The 18,329-nt window shown below is 49.6% G+C and overlaps 2 protein-coding genes across 3 annotated transcripts in view; both read right to left on the reverse strand.

Moving 5' to 3' along the window:
• Positions 1–1,362: 1,362 nt before the first annotated feature.
• KCTD17 (potassium channel tetramerization domain containing 17) lies at positions 1,363–8,080 on the reverse strand. Its single transcript, XM_009881906.1, has 8 exons — positions 7,883–8,080; positions 7,150–7,258; positions 5,280–5,371; positions 4,280–4,375; positions 3,792–3,917; positions 2,980–3,058; positions 1,465–1,480; positions 1,363–1,390 (listed from the first exon to the last, which is right to left on the reverse strand). Exons 1-8 carry the CDS (start codon positions 8,063–8,065, stop codon positions 1,363–1,365), a joined length of 729 nt encoding a protein of 242 aa, XP_009880208.1. The 5' UTR covers positions 8,066–8,080.
• An 8,373-nt stretch (positions 8,081–16,453) lies between these two features.
• MPST (mercaptopyruvate sulfurtransferase) overlaps positions 16,454–18,329 on the reverse strand; it is an 11,097-nt gene continuing 9,221 nt past the window's right edge. Inside the window, exons 2-3 of one of the 2 annotated variants that reach the window (XM_009881856.1) lie at positions 17,457–18,082; positions 16,454–16,814 (exon numbers count right to left, since the gene is read on the reverse strand). In XM_009881856.1, coding sequence (XP_009880158.1) covers positions 16,516–16,814; positions 17,457–18,051 — 894 coding nt within the window. In that variant the 5' untranslated portion in view covers positions 18,052–18,082 and the 3' untranslated portion in view covers positions 16,454–16,515. Of the gene's footprint in view, positions 16,815–17,456; positions 18,110–18,329 lie in introns of those variants that run through there. The other variant, XM_009881854.1, reaches the window with a different exon arrangement.

The raw sequence follows: 18,329 nt of genomic DNA on the forward strand, positions 1-18,329 counted from the left end.
GCCACTGCTGCTCTTTCCTCAGGGAAAAGCCCCGGCCCCACAGGAAAAACTCTGGAGCAGCCTCCCATCCCCTTCCCTCAGCCCTTCTAAATACCTGTAACTTGAGGGATTCTCAACTGCTCCCATCTCCTAACTCAGACAATCTAGGAGGTGAAGGAGAAAGCTTCAGGGCACAGTGCTTCAACAGTGACTGCTATGGGTTTGGTTTTTTTACGGAAAATATACATATATATATGTGTGCGTGTATATATATATATACACACAATGGGCCAATCTCTGGAATTAGAAATAAAATTAATTTGAGTGGGTTTTTTTGGCCACAGTTTGCCTTACTCTGTTGAAAATTATCTTGGGGATTGTATCTTTTTGACCAAACTTCAACCTTGGCACTGGCAACCGGCAAAAGTTTTTGCACCCCTGCCCTCCGTCTCAGCTGTCCCCCAGGCACAGTGGGGTCAATACACTGGCTAGAATGGTCATCCTTGCTTATTGTTATGGTTTAGGGGTGCAGATATCAATAAGCAAACCTGCTCTGTAGCCCAGCTGCCTGCCGTGGGGATGCAGCATAGATGCGGTGGGAAGTACCTCCAGCTCCCAGATGCAGCAGCACAAGCAGCACAAGCAGCTTCTGATGGCTCCAGGTGATGAATCCAAACTCCTCTACTCCAGCTCCCACCCTTTTCTACCAGCACCAAATTTCTGTCACTTGAAATGAGAGGCGGCAAGGAGGAACAGCCTGTGAATTTTATTCAGGAGCTACAACCTGGTGTCCTCAGACACATGGGTGAAGCAAACGCCCCGCTCCCCGAGGCAGGCATCTCCTCTGGCTAGCAGACATGACACCAGGTGCCAGCGTGTTCCCAGGACCCCGGCAGCACGCCTGTCTCCTCCTCGCTCCACCAACACAGGGCTGCTTTGGGAGACAGGGCGGGAGGCCCCAAGGAGCGTGATACCCAGCACAGGGACACCCCGCGAGCAGTGCAGGTGGCCAAGAAAAGGGCAGTGGCTCTGCCTTTGCCTTCTGGCTGCAAGCCCAGACCAGCTGCCTGCGACAGCAAAAGGGTGAGGACTGGTCGGTCCTACAGCAGCAGCCACCACCGCGGGGTCCCAGTGGCATCCAGGGTGTTCGGGAAAGCACCGCAGACTGCAGTGGCTGATCACTGATGTCCCCAGCAGGGGCCACTATGACATTAAGGAAAGCCAGCCTGCTCGGCTTGGCAGGGGGCTGTGGGCTCCAGCCCCTACTGCAGCCCAGGGGCTCCTTGGAGCATCTGCTTTCTTCCAGGGCTGAGGCTCAGGTCTCCGAGGTGAGTTTGTAAAAAAGAATGGCTGCGTGTGAAGAGCGAAGGGGGCTGGGGAGTGTCACTGTGGGGCAAGAGGCTGCCGTACACTGCAGTACAAAAATAAAGATATAAACCAGAAACTAAAAGGCTGGAGTGAAGTGTCGGGATCACAACCTCAGACCTCTGGCTTGTAACAGCTAGAAAAAGAGAAAGAAAGAGAGAAACAAAACCAATGGCAGGGGAAAAAAAAGTGATTGGGCACGGAGGGGAGAGTGGAATAGGAAAGTGGAAGTGCAGCGGAAATAAGAACAGAAGAAAAAGAAAAAAGATGAGGACTGAGGGTGGGAGAACAAAGGAAAAGGAAGGAAAAGTCCACGTGATTAACATACAGACTCTTAAGAGAATAACACCCAGGTCCCACAGCCGTGGACAAGGAGGCTCTTGAACAGAGGGAGAGCAAAATGTCAGCCAGCTAACAAGTGCCCTCCACCAGGACGGACAGTGGCGCTGAGCACCGCTGGTTTAACAAGAGCCCCACAGTTTTCCAGTATGAGAGAGGAATCCTCCTCCTAAAGCTTTCTATACCCAGCCCCACACACGCTGGCCAGGCAGCCTCCCTGAGCAGCAGACAGAGCACAGAGGCTTATTTCATACGCAGCTGCGAGAACATCTGGAGCGGGGACCGGCCGCTTCCACTTTGCCTTTGCCACCTTCTCCCACTGTGCTCTCACTGGGGCAGAGGCGGTGGGGGAAAAGCCCAGGGAAGAGAGAGCGGGGAGGGGAAAAAAAACAGGCTGCCTTCTGCAAACCTCTCTTAGGCTGGCAGGCAAAGGAGCTGCGGGCGGCAGCCTGGAGAAGCGATCTGGCTTGCATGTCAGGCAGACACGTGGCAGACTTCCCCCCACCACCACCACCCTTTCCCCGTGCCACCCCTGCCTGCTTTTGCATTCATTTCCACCCCTTCTTCATTTCTCCCAGCTGCTCTCTCTTTTCTGCTGCCAGAGCCTCTGGTCGGGAGCCGTAGGGCCTGCTTGGCGGAGAAAGGCACACATAGGATGAGAATCAGAAAAGCCACCTTAGGAATGAGTCAACCTGCCCTCCCTCCTTCCCCTCCCCAAACCCTACAAACCGGGGCCATACCCACAAGAGGGAAGTGAGTCACTCATGCAGAGCTCAGGCTGGCGGGAGCGGAGAGTGCAGACAGGTAACGTACCTGCAGAGGAGGAAAAGTGAGGAGCAGAGAGAGACAGGGACCCCGGCAGGGACCACTCGGAGCACTGGATTGGGGGGGAGGAGAGGGGGAGCCAAAAGAGTGGAGGGAAGGATTCTGGAGGTTGGGGAGTGGGGCAAGGCAGGAGGAAGGTGACAGTGCTGGGATGGACAGGGAGGGGAGCAGGAGGGAGGGTCTGGAGGAAGAAAGAGTTTAGTGCAATCCCGAATAGATCGACAGTCTGCAAATAAAAAACATAACCGTAAACAAACCAAACAGTTTAAAATACAAAGCAGCAGCCACGGTAACAGCTCTCCCCTGTCAGCTTTATCTCCAGAGAGACTCCCGCTCCTGGAGAGGACTGCCCCCGCACCCCACACCTGCCCTAATCCTTCCCTGCTACTAGCTGTGAGCTCTCACCAGAAAGGTGGACGGGTCTATGCTTGGGGGGTTATTTTTATCATTTTCCTCAAGGATTTGCTGCACCTTTCTCCTCTGCTTCTGCTTCTGCCTCTGCCTCCTCCTCCACCTCCTGCTCTTCCTCCTCCAGGTCCTCCTCTGTGCTCTGTGGCCCAGCATGCAGGACAAAGGGAAGAAAGAGTGGAGATACTTGCAAGATGAGCCATGGCAGCTCTTTCTGACACACTGACACACAAGAGAATAAAGCAAGGGTCATGACACTGGAATAAAAAGGGACCTTTCCCCATGGCCAGGACAGCTCTGGGTCAGGGAGCAAAGAGACTTGTCTTCCTCTGGAGCATCATGTCATGGCTATCTAACCCGCTTACAAGTGCTGTGATCCCACTGCCCAACAACTCTCATCTGTCACTAGTGCTCCTTCCTGTATCCAAGGTGTCTACAGGCACTGCTACACGTTTCTGTCCTTCCCTCAAAAGGGGAGCAGGTCATCTCCTGCCCCTTAGGCTGGGACTCAGCAAAAGGAAAGAGAACACTGCAAAACCTTCAGGGAAACCTTCACTGCAAATCACCTTCAGGGTGACACACACAGCATGGTCATGAGGAGGCATGAGGGGGATGTTAGAGTAGCATGAGAAATGCCAGGGTTGCTTGCTAAAGCCATTTGCCACACACAGCCGGACACCACCACTCTCAACACACGCACTCCTCCTTTTGGGCAATGGGTGTAATGCTGTGGTGCCGAACACCGGGACAAGACGCTGTATTTCACCACTGAGGTGCCCCACAGTCCCAGTGGGGAGAGGAAAGAAAGACAGAGCAAACAAGAGTGAAGGATCTCATAAGGAACGGGAACAGGGCCATAGCAAAGTTGGTCTCACCTTGGCTTTGTGGCTGGGCTCAGAGCTCAGGCCATTGGGGGAGTTGTACAACTCTTTGGAGACCACGCACAGGAACTCTGTCTGATCCTCATTCCCATAGTTATAAGATGAGCCAATGTTCACAAGCTAGAAATGATGACAAGTGCATGTTACTGCAAATATCCACTTCACCTGGGGAGCAAGGCAGAAAGCCCACCATGCAGCATGGCGTTCAAACCCTACCCTCAGTAGAAAAGCCTCATAACTAAGCTGAGGAGGCAGCACAGAGAACCAGGAGAGGAGACAGCCAGCACGCAAAACAGCTTAACCTCACACAGCATCCTCTAAACTTCTAGAGAAGGGGCAAGAGACAGCCCATGTGACAGCACTGCCAACGAATGACCCAATATTCTCAGAGAGGGAATGTGACTTGCCTGGGGACTGTATGGTATCCACGATCTTTTCCCCAAAAGACCACTCCTGCCCAGCTTCCTCTACCCTCTCCATACCTGCTCAAAGCGCCATCCGTCTGACATAGTGGAAACCATCTGAGTGAGCTCTTCTTCCTGGCACTGTAGCACGCGGTAGACATGCTTAGGAGGCACCTGACAGCAAAATTGCAGAGCATGTTGACAACAGTCAGATGCTAAAGGCTGTTGCCCTCCTGCAGAAGGAAGTGGTAGTACCCCTCCTCGACAGCCCTGTCCTCTTCCCCATGTCCCAGGCTAAAGGGGAATGGAAACCACAACCCAGCTTTCTACTATGGTGTTGTGGTGAGCAAGAACAATGGTATCTCTTCTGGAGAGAAGGAACTGAGCTGAGAGCTTCCTGCATTGTCCCCAGAAGGTACTGGGCTTTTTCGATGGGGAGTTTGCATTTGTCATTACAAAGTCATTTATGCAAATGCCACAAATGCTGATGGGGGTTTGTGAGCACAAAGTGACTGTGTTGCTGGAGGCTTACAACCTAAGGCAGACATGATGAAAAGTGAGATGTCAGCCAATGCTCCCAGAAGACAGATTTTAAAAGGTTATTGGCCAATACAAGGTGTGGTTGCGCCACAGGATTGATTCCTTGTGCCTCATTGTCTGTGTTTAACTCTTCCACAGACATCCCTTCACCTGTGATTACACTCCCAAGATTCCCCACACCAGAGCCCTCCTCCCAACGCCTCCGCTCCCCTCACAAACATTCTTCCATATCCCACAGCAACTAGCTGCCTTCTTCCAAAAGCTAGAGGAGCTGATTTGGTTTCAGGGGCTACATCCAGCATTACTTCTGGGGATGTGAAACAAGCCCGTAACTTGTTTATTGTAACTGAAATGGTGGTAGCCTGTCCCCTGCAAGATTTTGCTAAGTAGACATTAGCACATAAACTCTAATTAGTTGCTTCTTTCCGTTCCTTGCTGCTTCTCCCAAGTCTGTCCTCCCTCTAGACTCACCTCTCCCTTTCTACATTCCCTCCTTCCCCCACCCCACTCTATCTTTCCTTGCCATCTCTCTCCATACCTGAGTTACTGTGTAGTCCTTCTCCTCCAGTCGATCCTTGATTATTCGGATTAAAGGACCAATGTTATAGAACTCAGCTTCTTCTAGGACCCCTGAGAAAGGAAGAGAGAAGGACCACAAAGACAGAAAGTTAATAGCCCATCTTTGGTTTTTGGCTTGCAATAGATAAACTCTGAGCTTCCCAAGCTCCATAGGGAGAAATGACACTGCAGCCTCACTTTTTAACAGGTTTCTGTTGCTTGAAACTCTTACTGCAGAGAATTGAACCCTGGCTCTCTGCATTGCGTTTCTAATGCTCACCCCAATTCCTTATGCTGCCTCCTAATAAGAAACAGGTACTGCCAGTGAAGGCTTGTGCTGAGGACTGCTAATACCATTCCCAGATAACTAGCCGAGGAGAATAAATGTAGGCTCCAGTCTCTCTCAATGACCACTAGTTATCACCTTGTTCAGGTCCTCTTCTTAAGGCAGAGGACCACAATTTATTTTCACCTTGTCACCAAAAGACCCTAGAAAATCCCAACTTTCCTCCTGGGCCAGTTGGAGTTGCACCCACCTTGCAGCTCCATATGACTTTAGATGATCTTTGGCTCTCTCCCCTGTGCTTCACCTCAAAGCAGATAAACAGAACAGTGTTTTGTTTTTTTTCTCTATGGTATCTGCATCCATCACCTCTCCTGAGATGCACTTGTTTGCCAACAGGCCTTCAGGGAAAGGGAGGTGGGTTCCCAGAGGGCTGGTGAGGGAAAGGTGGCTAGGAGCCAACACTCACATTGTTCCCAGGACAGTACATAGACAATGCAGGTGGGGAGATTGATCCTTCACTATCTGACACACTCAGACCTCTTCCGAGTCCCTCATTCAGCCATGAATCATCTAATGGGTTAGTTATATATATATATAGTTAGTTATATATCCTGAGTGTGTGCAGCAGGGACAAAAGACAATGTTAAACTATGAACGGGACTCCTGTTCATGCTTTGGATTTGATGCTAAAACCTGTGGATGAACTCTGTCTGACCTCAGCATTACAAGAAATGTCAAGTAGAAAACACCTCAGAATTGTGTTTACTACCATTCTGTACCATTGCTTAGATATATTTTTGGAATTATAATACAATTCTGAAGAAAATTCTCCTTGCTTTAGGTGAAAACATGTAAGAGAGAGAGGCAAGAAGACTAATGAACATGCAGAAACTGTGCTTGGCAAGGTCTGGACAGCACAGCCTGTCTTTGGAATTGGCTCCTTGTTAGACTCTAGCATCCAAAAAATAACGAGGCATTGGGGACTGCTGGCTGGTAATACCACAATGTTACTGAGTTATCCTATTGGACCCTCTATCAACTTCAAATGAAGGAATGGTTTGTCTGGCTTGCTCCACTGGAATTGCTGAAGGCCACAACCCACCAGAGCACTAGTAGCCAACATCGCATACCACTGATTAATGATGGTCTTTATTACAGTCAGTAGAAGAGATGAGCTTGATTTTGTTTGGTCTTCTTGGTTTTCATTCCTAATTAGAAACAGTCAGTCATTAACAAAAAACTCGGTCACAGAACCTGGTTAAAAGTGGATCAGGGACAAGTAATAAAATGGTTTATTGAGGCAGAGATCTTGCCTACTTCCATCTTGGTGATATCTCTGCTGAACAAACAGTCATGAAGCCACAACACCTGTAGGATGCCTTCCTCACCTACTCCAAACCCCTTTAGTAAATATCAGTATGCTTTCCAAGAGCTGCAGGGATAGTCCTCTCAAATGCCCTAACACCATCCTCCAGAAGAAGAATGAGACAAGGTCAACAAGTCCTACTGTGTCGTGGCGACAGCAGCAATATTAAGTGGGAAGTTTCTGAGCTCCAAGACTCACCCTCTTCAGCCATATCTTTATTGAGGACCAGCTTCCCATGACGGAGGAAATTCAGGATGGGTCCAAAGTAGGTGGGGTCCCGGTCTATTAGGTATGCGCCAGTCTCATCCTAGCAACAGAGATAGACCACAAGTAGAAAAAAAAACCCATGGGAAACTGCTAACCAACCGTCAAACGTTCCAGACTACAAGAAAATACTAATCTAAGCAAAAACATCCACTATTTCTACGGCTCCTTGGAAACCATGGGCCCCTGAGAGTCCCTAGCCAAGCCAGCCCAGCTTGGATTTTAACTCCTGTATTGGCATGCTCAGCGTGCCCTCCTCAGCATGGACCAACTCAGCTGAGAAAGCCAAAAAAATAGGCCTCAATCTCCTTCTGCAACTGTGCATACAGGTCCTGTGTGAGAGAGCAGACTCCCCTTACAGAGGACATGGCTGAGTCAGGCAGATACAGCTGGGAGGTAGACCCAGGGGATGTGGGGTGATAGAGAGGTGGGAGAGCCGGGGCAGGGGGGAGATGGCCTCTCTTTTCCCTAGCTCAGGAAGACGGGTGCCAGGCTACAACACAGCAAGGTGGGATCTGGCAAGGGAAAACCCTGCACAGGAGAAGGAGGAGAAAAAGCAGGCATTTTTTCCTCAGTTACTCCTGTAGCTCTCAGGGTCTGGCTCCATCCCTGCATCCCTCCCCGTGCTCGGTGGGGCACGGTGCAGGAGGCAACCCAGCTGCCTTACCCGGTCCGACTGCAGCTCCTCGCCCTGGCACAAGCGACACAGGAAAGATTTCTGCTCCCGGCACAGGGTCTGCCTGGTGGTGAGGAAGACCGTGCCCCCCACATTGAGCCTCACCCACTTGGCCTGGGTGCCAGCGGGTGGAGGGATGTCCCAGGTGCAGTGCAGCCCCACGGCACCCTGCATCTCCTCCCTGCCCTCCATCCTCATCCTCACCCCCGCTTCCCTGCCGGCGTGCAGGGACGGCGGCAGGTGCTGCCTGCCGGGGAATGCTGGGATCTGTAGTTTATCTGCCTCTCCCTCCACAGCAGCCGCGTTTCCCGGGGGGAAACAGGGTCCTCCCTGTGAGCACCAAGGGGGTCCCGAGGAGAGGAAGGATGCTCTGTGCTGGAGGAGATCGCTGCGGCTATTAGGAGCGGGCAAACCCACAGCCCCACAGCGCTGACGCTCCCTGGCTTTTCCCCCGTTCCCATTTTCGCTAACCAAGGGCCGGCCAGCCCTTCGGAGGTGCGGGGTGTTATGCAAAAATCACCAGCATTTATTTCCATAGACATCCTCTCTGGGCTCATTATAAGGTTCTGGGAACTGTAGTTTGCAGGGACATGCACAACAGGGTGCTGGGAACTGTAGTTTTCCCAGCCTGCCGTCCCTGCAAAAGCGGATGCTGTAACGAAGGGGGCTGCACTGTACTATGTGCCCCCAGCCCTGCGGCTGGTGGGTTGCCTGCTTCCAGTCCTGGGTCTTCCCTGCAAGCTTCCTCGGAGTCAGGAAGAACAACAATTTTGCCACTCCCTGGCAGCCAGCAGATTAAGCCCGTCAGCGCCGTACTCCCCATCCCCAGTTTCCCTTAAGGAGAGCCATTAACCCCAAGCTCACAGCTCTGTGCTGCGCCAGTTGCCACGCTGTTCTTGCTGCAAAATGTGCAGACGGTTGCCTTCTTGCTAACATGCGTAGGGACGCTTCTAGGAACTGCACCCTGGATCTGCATGAAGTGCTGGCAGGGGGGCAGGAAGAATTTTTTCTTCCAGCTCGGAAGAGTGGCTGACTCAGCAAAATCCCCCCCTGTGCTGCCCTACCAGCGCAAACCATCCCAGATGGAGCCCCCCCTGCGTCCTTCCCCTGTGCTCCTGCTAGCCCCTCTTTGTGTTCTGGGCAACAGAGAGCTCAGATTTTAACTTAGCTCCATGTGGAGTTTTTACCTCTGCCCCAGGCACATTGTCACCCGCTGAGGCCAAAGTGCCGACCCCCCCCTACCAAATCTAGCCCTGCCTCTCTGCCACTGGCTCCTGCCAGGCTGATCCTGGAGCTCCGCTACTCTTGCCCCATGGGACTCTGTTCAAACACGCTCCTTGGCACAGACACAACCTGAACGAGCTCTCCAGCAGCTCTGCTTTGCCCACTCCCACCTAAGCACAGCCATGCTTGCCAGCAGCTCGGGCGTATTAGGAATGGAAAGCAAAGGCTGATGTTTCACCTGAATGTGGCCCAAAGCCTTCCTTCACCTAAGCAACTTTCTGGCTCTTCCTTGCCAGGGCAATGCAGCACTGCAGAGACACCGTGGTGCCTTGCAGACGCTTCACTGTTCTTCCACCTAGATCTTTGTGTCACTTGAGGTAGGGGTTTGTTGGGGGAAAAGGGTGGATAAAAAGAAAGATCATGTTTTACTCTTATATTCCTTTTCTTTTTGTCCTTCCCTCTTTTCTTTTACTTACAAATCACTCCCTTTTATCATTGCAGCCATGAAGGCAGTGCCACCCTTCCCCCAAATCACCCAGGGCTTCCTTGACAAAGTCAGTATAACTGTGTACTTTGCTCCTTCTGTGGAGGAGTGCAAAGGGGAGGAGGGGAAGAGAGGGTAAGAAGGAAAAGGTTTCGAGATTGCTGACCTCCAGCTAATTTAAGCACAGGAACAATTCGGCTGCTGCAGGTTGCAAATTCAAATAACTCTGGATCTCCTGTAATTCATATCTGGAGCTGGCCAGCACTGGAGTGATCAATAATAGAGAGAGGATGAAAAATTATTTTTGCCTAAGTGTATAAAGCAGGCTTTGGCCCAAATTAGTGCCCAGCCCTTGAACCAGTCTCCATGGAGTAGTGGTGTGCATCAAAGATGCTCCGGCTAACACTGCCCTGAGCTGAAGCATCACACAATGCAACACAGCTCTGGGCTGTGGGACTGTGGCCCTTCTGCTTCTGGCTCTGGCTCAAACCACAGCAAATCTGAGAGCTCTGCCCTGTGCTCTGGTGTGCAAGGGATGCAAGACCCTGTCTGCGCTGGCTGCAGCTCCGGAAGAGAATCAAGGTGAGGACTGCAGCTCTCTGATAGGAATATAGTAGTTGTGTGGCAGCCTATAGCCCCTTATCTTCTCCTCCAAGAAATCTGCCCTGTTATCAAGGGTTCTTCCTTCTATCAAGGGTTCACCCTGTCTCCCTTTCCTCTTCTCACAGCCCCTCAGCCTCTTGCTGCTTTTTAGGTCCAATCTCTTGTTTTCGACTCCTTCTTCCCCAGCCTCACCCATGCTAATGCTGCTCAGGATTCAGGGATGGTCTCTATTCAAAGCATACCTTCTTCCATCACCACCAGCCTCTCTCTGTGGCCAGCACTTCAAGCCTTGGTCACCCCAGGGCCACGGTGTGAAAGGTTGATCGGCAAATCTGAAGAGGTATACTACGAGTAAGGAAAGAGGTCAAGGTACACTACTCCCATCCCGAGAGCCTTCTTTTCTGCAACATACAGCATGAACTTCACTGGAAAAACCCCAAGCCAGAGTGTTCCCCGTAGCACATGAAAGTGCTCTGTAGAAAGAAGTCAGTCCGAGGTGAGTTACCAACCGAAATGCTGTGACGAGTCAGTGGTGTGGGCTAAATACAGGCCTGATTTGCACACCATCACCACAGTTCTGAGATGCAACTAGCACGCCCTTGTTAAGGTCCATTAAAATTAAGCAATAGAACAAAGGAGAAATAAATTTAAATAATCAAATGTCTGTTCCTCCTGCTTTGGTGATAACAGAAACAGAGAGACACTAGAGTTTCCAATACCACACAGCTCCACTGAGTACTCAGTTAAATGATGGGGATAATTGCACAGACTGACTGGGGGGCAGGAAAAGCTGGACAGCCACTGGGTAGGCAGGTGATGGGGCTGAACAAGAGTTGAGGAAAACAGAACAGGGGGTAAACTGAGAGTTTCTTGGTTTGGCACTCACTGGGCCTGCGGCACAAACCTGCGGCGCAAACCTGCAGCGCTCCGTATGTACGTTGCGGCCTGACGAGTCAGCTGGGTACACAGAGCGCGATGCATCACCGATGTTGCGGAGCTGCTTTTAGGGGATTGTTGCATCGCAGAGCATCAGCGGGAACAGGGATGACCGTGTGTTGGTGTCCTGGTTTGAGGTAAAACAGAACCGATTTTCTGTTCAGCAATTTCACTTTTCAGCTAAGCCTCTTCTAACTAACTGAACTCTCTGAAACTAACGGTGTATTTTTAAGACTGTAGTCTGCACCCAGAGTGGTAAGACCTGATTATTTATAATTTATGCCACGGAATGGTATGCAGAGAGGCTCTTGCTTATGCTTACTGCTATAACAACCAAGATCAGCTAACTTTGTTGTGTGCCCCGTTGGAGGATCGGAAGCAGAAAAGCGTAGTGGGGTCCCACCTGCGGGGAGGAGCAGACAGGGCAGGTGACCCAAAACTGACCAACAGGGTATTCCATCCCATCTGCCTCATGTTTAGTATAAAAGCTGAGGGTTCAAAGGCATCAGCCTCTTTCTTCCATGGCCGGCATCCAAGGAGGACTCTGTCTGTTCATCTGCTTCTGATCCCGATCTGTGCATTCCGGAATCCAGATCCAGATCCAGTTCATGTCCATCGCTGAGTCTAGTCCGGGACTTTCTCCGTGCCTGCCAGTGACATGATTGTCATCCTGGGAGCTCGACAGGGTTTTGTATATATCATATATATTTCATTATTTTCTTTTTTATTATTTTATTAATTTATTAATATTGTCATTAAAGTAGTATAGTTTTTTTTCTAAACTCGTAAGTCTCTTTCTCTCTCTCCCTCCCCTCCTTGGAGAAGAGAGGTGGGGGAGAGCATCCGTCATTCATTTCAGTGGCCAGTCCAGCCCAAACCACGACAGTTGGCACAGACATCATCACCGATCTGGCAGGCTGGGATTAACCTTTCATGATCATTTAGTTAATGAACGCACTGTGGCATGAGGTACCAGAAAAGAAACTGCCTCCTCTCTCTTGTCTCCAGGAATTGTGGTCAGGAGGACAAGTAATACTGTGACATTTGCCATTAAGCCAACAGGGAACTGGGCAAAGAAAACTCCCCGCACTGGACTCAGGGGTGGGAGGAAGACGGTTCACTTGTAGCCAACAAAGCCCAGCTTGACTGCCAGCTGAGCCAGGCTTATCGGAGCTGGAAGAGAAAGGTCCCATGGCATACAGGCAAGCTACTCTTTCTCCAGCTCCTTGTGCTTGGTGCGGTCCGTAAGCAATGTACCTGCATTCAGAACAGTGTGCGATGTCCGTCTGTCTGTGCGCATCACTTAGCACCTCTGCTGGAAGAGTGCTGGGAGGAGGAGAGAAAACAGCCATGTAGCACCTAATTGTGAGCTGGGACCAGGCAAAATGGGAGGAACAAGAAAAGCCCCCCTCACGGTTACCATTGCTCATGTGGTGGTCGCTAGTGGGAAGCGATAGCAGCGCTGGCAGAAGAAGGGCTGCTTTGGGATTAGGGAAAGTTTGCAGGGGAACAAAAGGTTTGCTGCAAAAGAAGGTGTGAAATGGCACAACCTGACTGCTAGGCAGCAGTACAGAAGGATGAGGACTGCAGGGGATGAAGACGACATGTGAGGAACAAGGGACTTTGGGATTACTGTTGGAGAACCATTGACCAGACTGTTTTTCACAGAGTCCAAAACTGTTTCAGGACAAAAGTGTTACAGATAGTAAAATATACGAATAAAGAGTTTACACGCTGGCTTGGGATTCTCAAATTTATATAGAGAGCTGTAAAAGCTCCAGTCTCAAGTTACCCACAGGTCAATGTGACCTTCTTCCTACATCAGAGCTGCTTTGTAGGCTACTTTTTTGGCCACCATTAGCCTTATCTCACCAAACATGTGCCATTCCCCTCTCCCTGTGGCAAATTTTCCACTGAAGGGTCATGAACATTAGTGATTTGCATTCATATCCACTTCTCCCCTTCCCAATTTCCAGTTCCCATAGGAAACCCACCCACTGAGTCAGGGACATAAAGATCTGCAGAACATTTATAGTCCTGGTGCAAGTCCCCTCAGCTGTTCCATATGTCCAGTAGCATCTGTTATGGCTCAAAATAGGTTTTTGCAGTCTCCAGGCTTTGAAAACATTGTCTCCGTCTCCACAGTGTTCCCAGTGCTTTGCCTGCAGCGTTAGAACAGATCTCAACTAAAAGGAGGGAGACTATCAGAAGACACTCTTGGACAGATTTTTGATATGTGACATAACAGGGCATACCCCAGAAAGACAAAGTATCTTGCTGTGGGGAGGAAGTTCTCAATTTCTCCTCTGTGGAGACATCAAGGCAAAGGTAAGCATCTGGTAAAAGACTTGCCAAAAGTTGGTAAACTGAAGAACCACTGAGATTCTGTGGTTCAAAACCCAGACAGGAGAGGGGCAGTTGAGTACTGCCAACCTTGACACATATAGGGGAAGTGCCCTGCTATATGTCATCAAGCCAAACAGTAAAAATGTAGAGCAAGGGGAGAGCGAAATCTTTCACTTAGTTTGCGATCTCCAGGTGGATGGCTGGGCTGCACCAGACACCTCCCCGCGACACACAGGTCAGAGAAAAGCAGCTCAGTCTCAAAAGAACGCAGAGAGATTCCCAGCAGTCCCTGGGGTCAGTGGGAAAAAAAGAAACATAGTGCTTAAGCTGCATTGCCAAATGTTCCGGAAGGACAGGAACAAAAGGCAGCCCCCGGCATTCACTAGAAATTATTAAAAAAGTCTGAAAGAATATGTCAATTTTCTTTAATAGCTAAAATTTTCTGGAGGAACAAAGCAGGCACAGCACTCCTGTTTATCAGTTTGTACATAGGGGCCTGGCCATACAGTCACAAAATCAGTCGCGCCTCCCAGCCACACCCAGGGTGTTAAACCTTAATGACCCATCACGTGAAAGCCTCTTAGCTTAGCTGATGGTGGCAGAAGCTAGAAATCCTTAACTGCAAACATGTCACAAGCCAGACCCCGCTATAAGATCCCATACTGGACAATGCTCTCTGTACAAGTATCTTTATGCTTAAGTCTCTTACAAGCAGCCCCCTCGTTCCTCAGATTGGGAGGCCCCTCCACAGAGTTCAGCACCACTTGCTGTTTCCAGACAGACACCCCAGCGAGTTCTTAACCTTTTGTTTTCCTGTCAACACCATACTTCAGCTTAAAAAAAAATTTTTTTTAAGTGCTGACAGTTACAGACTGCGATCAGAGGTCCTACATGACACGCTGACTAGTTCTTCCCTTTCCCCTGCAGGAAAGAGTTGCAAGAAAATTACCCTACTCCGGATAAAGCAAGGTGTTGCTACCAGCCTTTAAAAACACAGCGATTACCTGGGTGGGGAAATTCATAAAACATGTGAGTAGAAAAATTTTCCCTAGCAGGAAGGAGAAGAAAATTAATTAAACTGTCAACTAGATCCAGAACTGAAAGTCTCAGCAATTTGCAGGGCATGCTGTAACCGGCAAAGGAAGCCCTTTTAGGAAGTCTAAGCCCAAAGAACTAAATGGAAGCCAGCAAATATAAAGGTTTATTATTTTGTCCAGATCTGTGTCTTGCACTGTGTACAAAAAGGTCGCTCATTTCAGACCCCTGCACACTCTGTGTACTCAGCACTTGCTGTAACACCAGCCCCATGTCCCTGAAGAGCTAGGTTGTTAGACTAATGTATGTGGGGAAATTTAATGCCTTCCGTCACTGGAAATGGGTGGAAAGAAAGGTCAGGCTGTATGCGTGGGTAGGGAGGACACAAGAAGAAATCATCTGGACAGTGAAACTCTAGCTCCGCAGGAGGCGAGCAGAAACAGAGCTTGTGTGCATGCAAACCAAGCCCAGGAAGAAGCCAGGGTTGCAGCCAACAGAGGCCAAAGGAAATGCAAAGAACAAACACTCTCCAATAGAAAAGGATACAGGCCTCGTATCTGTGGGCTGCAAATCTGTGACCATAAGCATCCATAGCATCCCTGGAAAGGACAACCCCATCATCCTCAGATGTCCACTGGTACCTGTTGCTGCAAGCCCAAGAGCAGAACCTGTCTCATCAACTTCCTAAGTTACCAGTGGGCCAGAAGAGGTGCGGGGGGGGGGGACATGGGGGTTGTTTGTGTTTTTGGGGGGGATTTTTGTGTGTTGGTTTTTGTTTGGTTGGGTTTGTGGGTTTGTTTTTTTTTTTAAGAGGAGAAAAACCTAGAGAGAACAAGTTCTTGAACATTGTCAAGGATACCCAGGGGAATTTCAGCTCTCAGATATAAGGCTATGGTCTTGGGGAAAAATATGTGCCGTTGTAGGCTATTCCTCCGTAGGTCTGTTCCCCTAAGTTTTTTAAGGTTACACGGTAAGACTCATGGAAAAAACTGAAACACCCATGCAATCCAATTTTCACCATGTGAACTGATATCCAGTCTTTGAAGAACAGAGCTGTGACTGACTAATGTGGAGTTTTAGGCCAAAAAGCAAATGGACAGGGACTTAAAGGAAGAATATGGTTAAAAGTCCCAAGAGAGAGGTGTGTCATTGTCTTTCCTGGCCCAAAGAACTTATTGGGGGTAAGAGGTGGAGAGAAGGAAACATCTCATTGGAATCATGAGGACAAAGGGATCCCATAAAAATACAGTTCCTGGAATCAGCCAAGCAATGCTCACATAAGCTCCATACAGCAGAAAGACCTTGAAACACATGTTTATTTACTCTTTTTTTAATCCCAGTATCTTTTTTTCCCCCCCCCCAAGGGGGATTTTGGATAATGGGGGTACAAAACTGGCTAAGTACACATCGCAGTTAGAGTCCAAGTGCAAGTAGAAATCCAAACCAAGTCTCTAATGTAAGTGCCAACCTGGAAGACATATTTGATCCTTTAACATCTGTCTTTCCTCTAAGTTTTGCACTCAGAACAGCCATAAAGTGCACGGATGGCTTCTACGACAGAGGCAGAGAGCAAGGCCATGAGGCACGGTTATACAAGTATGACCATCCTGCGAGTGAACGTGGTGGAATGTTCTGAGTCATGAGCTTGGCTTGACTCAATTGCTTCCCCATGCTGCCACCAGCACTCTCTCCTTTCCATCTGATACTGTAAAACGGTCACAGAATCACAAAAAGGCTGAGGTTGGAAGGGACCTCTGGAGGTCATCTGGTTCACCCCACCTGCTCAAGAAGGGTCACCTAGAGCTGGCTGTCCAGGTGATATTTACATTCCTAAGCAGCAGTGGTAGGATAAAGAGAAAGTGCCAAAGCACCATGTGCCTGTACTTGTTATCCAACACCTTCACCTCACAACACTTAACCAGGGTTGCTAAACCCATCTTTTCCAAATCCTGTTTCAAGGCAAATTATCTGCACAGGTGGAAGACAAAGCAACTTATTATGCTGTCTTCCCCTTTCCCTCAGAAATAATATTTTCAGGCTGTGCCCGCATGTACCATTCCACCCAGGCCCCATCGTACACAGCGACATCTGGTTTGCCACAGAGGTATGCCCCCAGAGCCACGTGGCAGGCAGTAACCCCAGAGCCACATGTGGCTACCACTGGCTTTAAGAGGTCCACCTTCTTCTCCTGGAACAGACTGCGGATCTGCTCTGGCGTCTTCTCTAAGCCAGACTCTGTGAGGAAATCGGTGAAGGGGATGTTCATCGACCCAGGGACATGCCCAGGCTCAATTCCTGAAGGAAAAGCAATACAGATAGGAATTAACCTCTATTGTCTAGGAAAAATCCATTGCAAAACCTGTTCTCTGTTTCACTGGGGATATTTATGATTTATTGTATTTGTTATTTATTAGTTAGCCTATATTGTTAAAACAAATACATTTATCTTTGCTAAACTTTGCTTTACTGGATTACCGATTACTCAGAAAAGATGGCTCTAATCTTCAGGTTACCACATGGACACAATCCTGTCAAGTTCTGTTCCTCCTCCTCCCAGTTACCTCCACATTGTCCCTGCATCAGAACAACCCACCATGATAACGCACTGACTGAAGCACCTCCATAGGCCCTTCTGAGGGGAACTGTAGCACCAGTACATGAAGAGACCAATGATTGTATTTGAGGTGTACGAAAGCTACATTCCTCATCCCAGCCCCTTGTAAGAAAAAAAAAAATACACTGCTTCCCCACTCCTAAATTTTCAAAGAGCAGCACTTGCTAGTCAAAAAGAGAGGAGGACAGGTGGATACAGTGCCTCAAGTGCCATCCCATAAAGGACAACCATATTTCCATTCATTACATCTACAAGAGTCAAACTGATGGCCACCTTAAATGAAGCCCCTTTTTATTACGCCAATGTTTCAGGAGGCACATTACCATCTCGGGGCTCTGGCTCTACTCCCCGGAACCGTCCTGCAGCGCGTGCATCCACTAGCTGGAAGCGGTGGGAATCCAAGTTATCTAAGACGTCCTCATATGTTTTCACCAGGGACTTGTCCAAGGATGCATGGAACTCAGAGGGAGCTACCTGGCTCTTCCCAGAGCTCAGTGCATTCCCCTCTCGCTGCCAGTTCTTCAGGCCGCCATCCAGAAGGGAAACGGCTTCATGTCCAAAGGCCCGGAACATCCACCACACCCGGGGTGCTGAGAAGAGACCTTGGTCGCTGCCATCATACACCACAACATGGGAATCATTCCCCACACCCAGCTTCCCCACATACTCAGCAAAGTCAACAGCCTTGGGCAGCATGTGATCGTAAGGTGAAGTACGGTCGCTGCATTGGTCGATGTCGAAGAAAACCGCACCAGGGATATGGCGCTCCTCAAATTCCCGCTTCGGGTCACGCTTCATCTTTGGCAAATACCAGGACGCATCCACAATTTTCAAGGCCAGACCAGGCTGCTGGGACTTGATGGCTTCTGAAAGCCATTTTGCAGACACCAGAGCACGGTAGAGGAGTTGTTGCGACATTGCTCCAGTCCTGGCCGAGATTAGCCAATACCTGGGGTTTGCCTGAATCTACCTGACTGCAAAAGGAAGAAAATTGCAAATTAGCAACCAGCCTTGTGGAAAACAACCGGACAAAGGTGCATCTTGGGACCAAGGACCTGAGGTCTGCGCAGAGGTGCTAAGCCTACGGTGAGGGCTTTGAAATGCTCCAGCCCTGAAAATAAAAGATTTCCACAGATCTCAGCCCAAACCCTGCCTCGAGCGGGTCAGCCATGGCACAGTGCTGCCCTGCACCCAGC

This window comes from Charadrius vociferus, unplaced genomic scaffold (assembly GCF_000708025.1).
Source record: "Charadrius vociferus isolate BGI_N301 unplaced genomic scaffold, ASM70802v2 scaffold413, whole genome shotgun sequence".
NCBI classification, from domain to species: Eukaryota; Metazoa; Chordata; class Aves; order Charadriiformes; family Charadriidae; genus Charadrius; species Charadrius vociferus.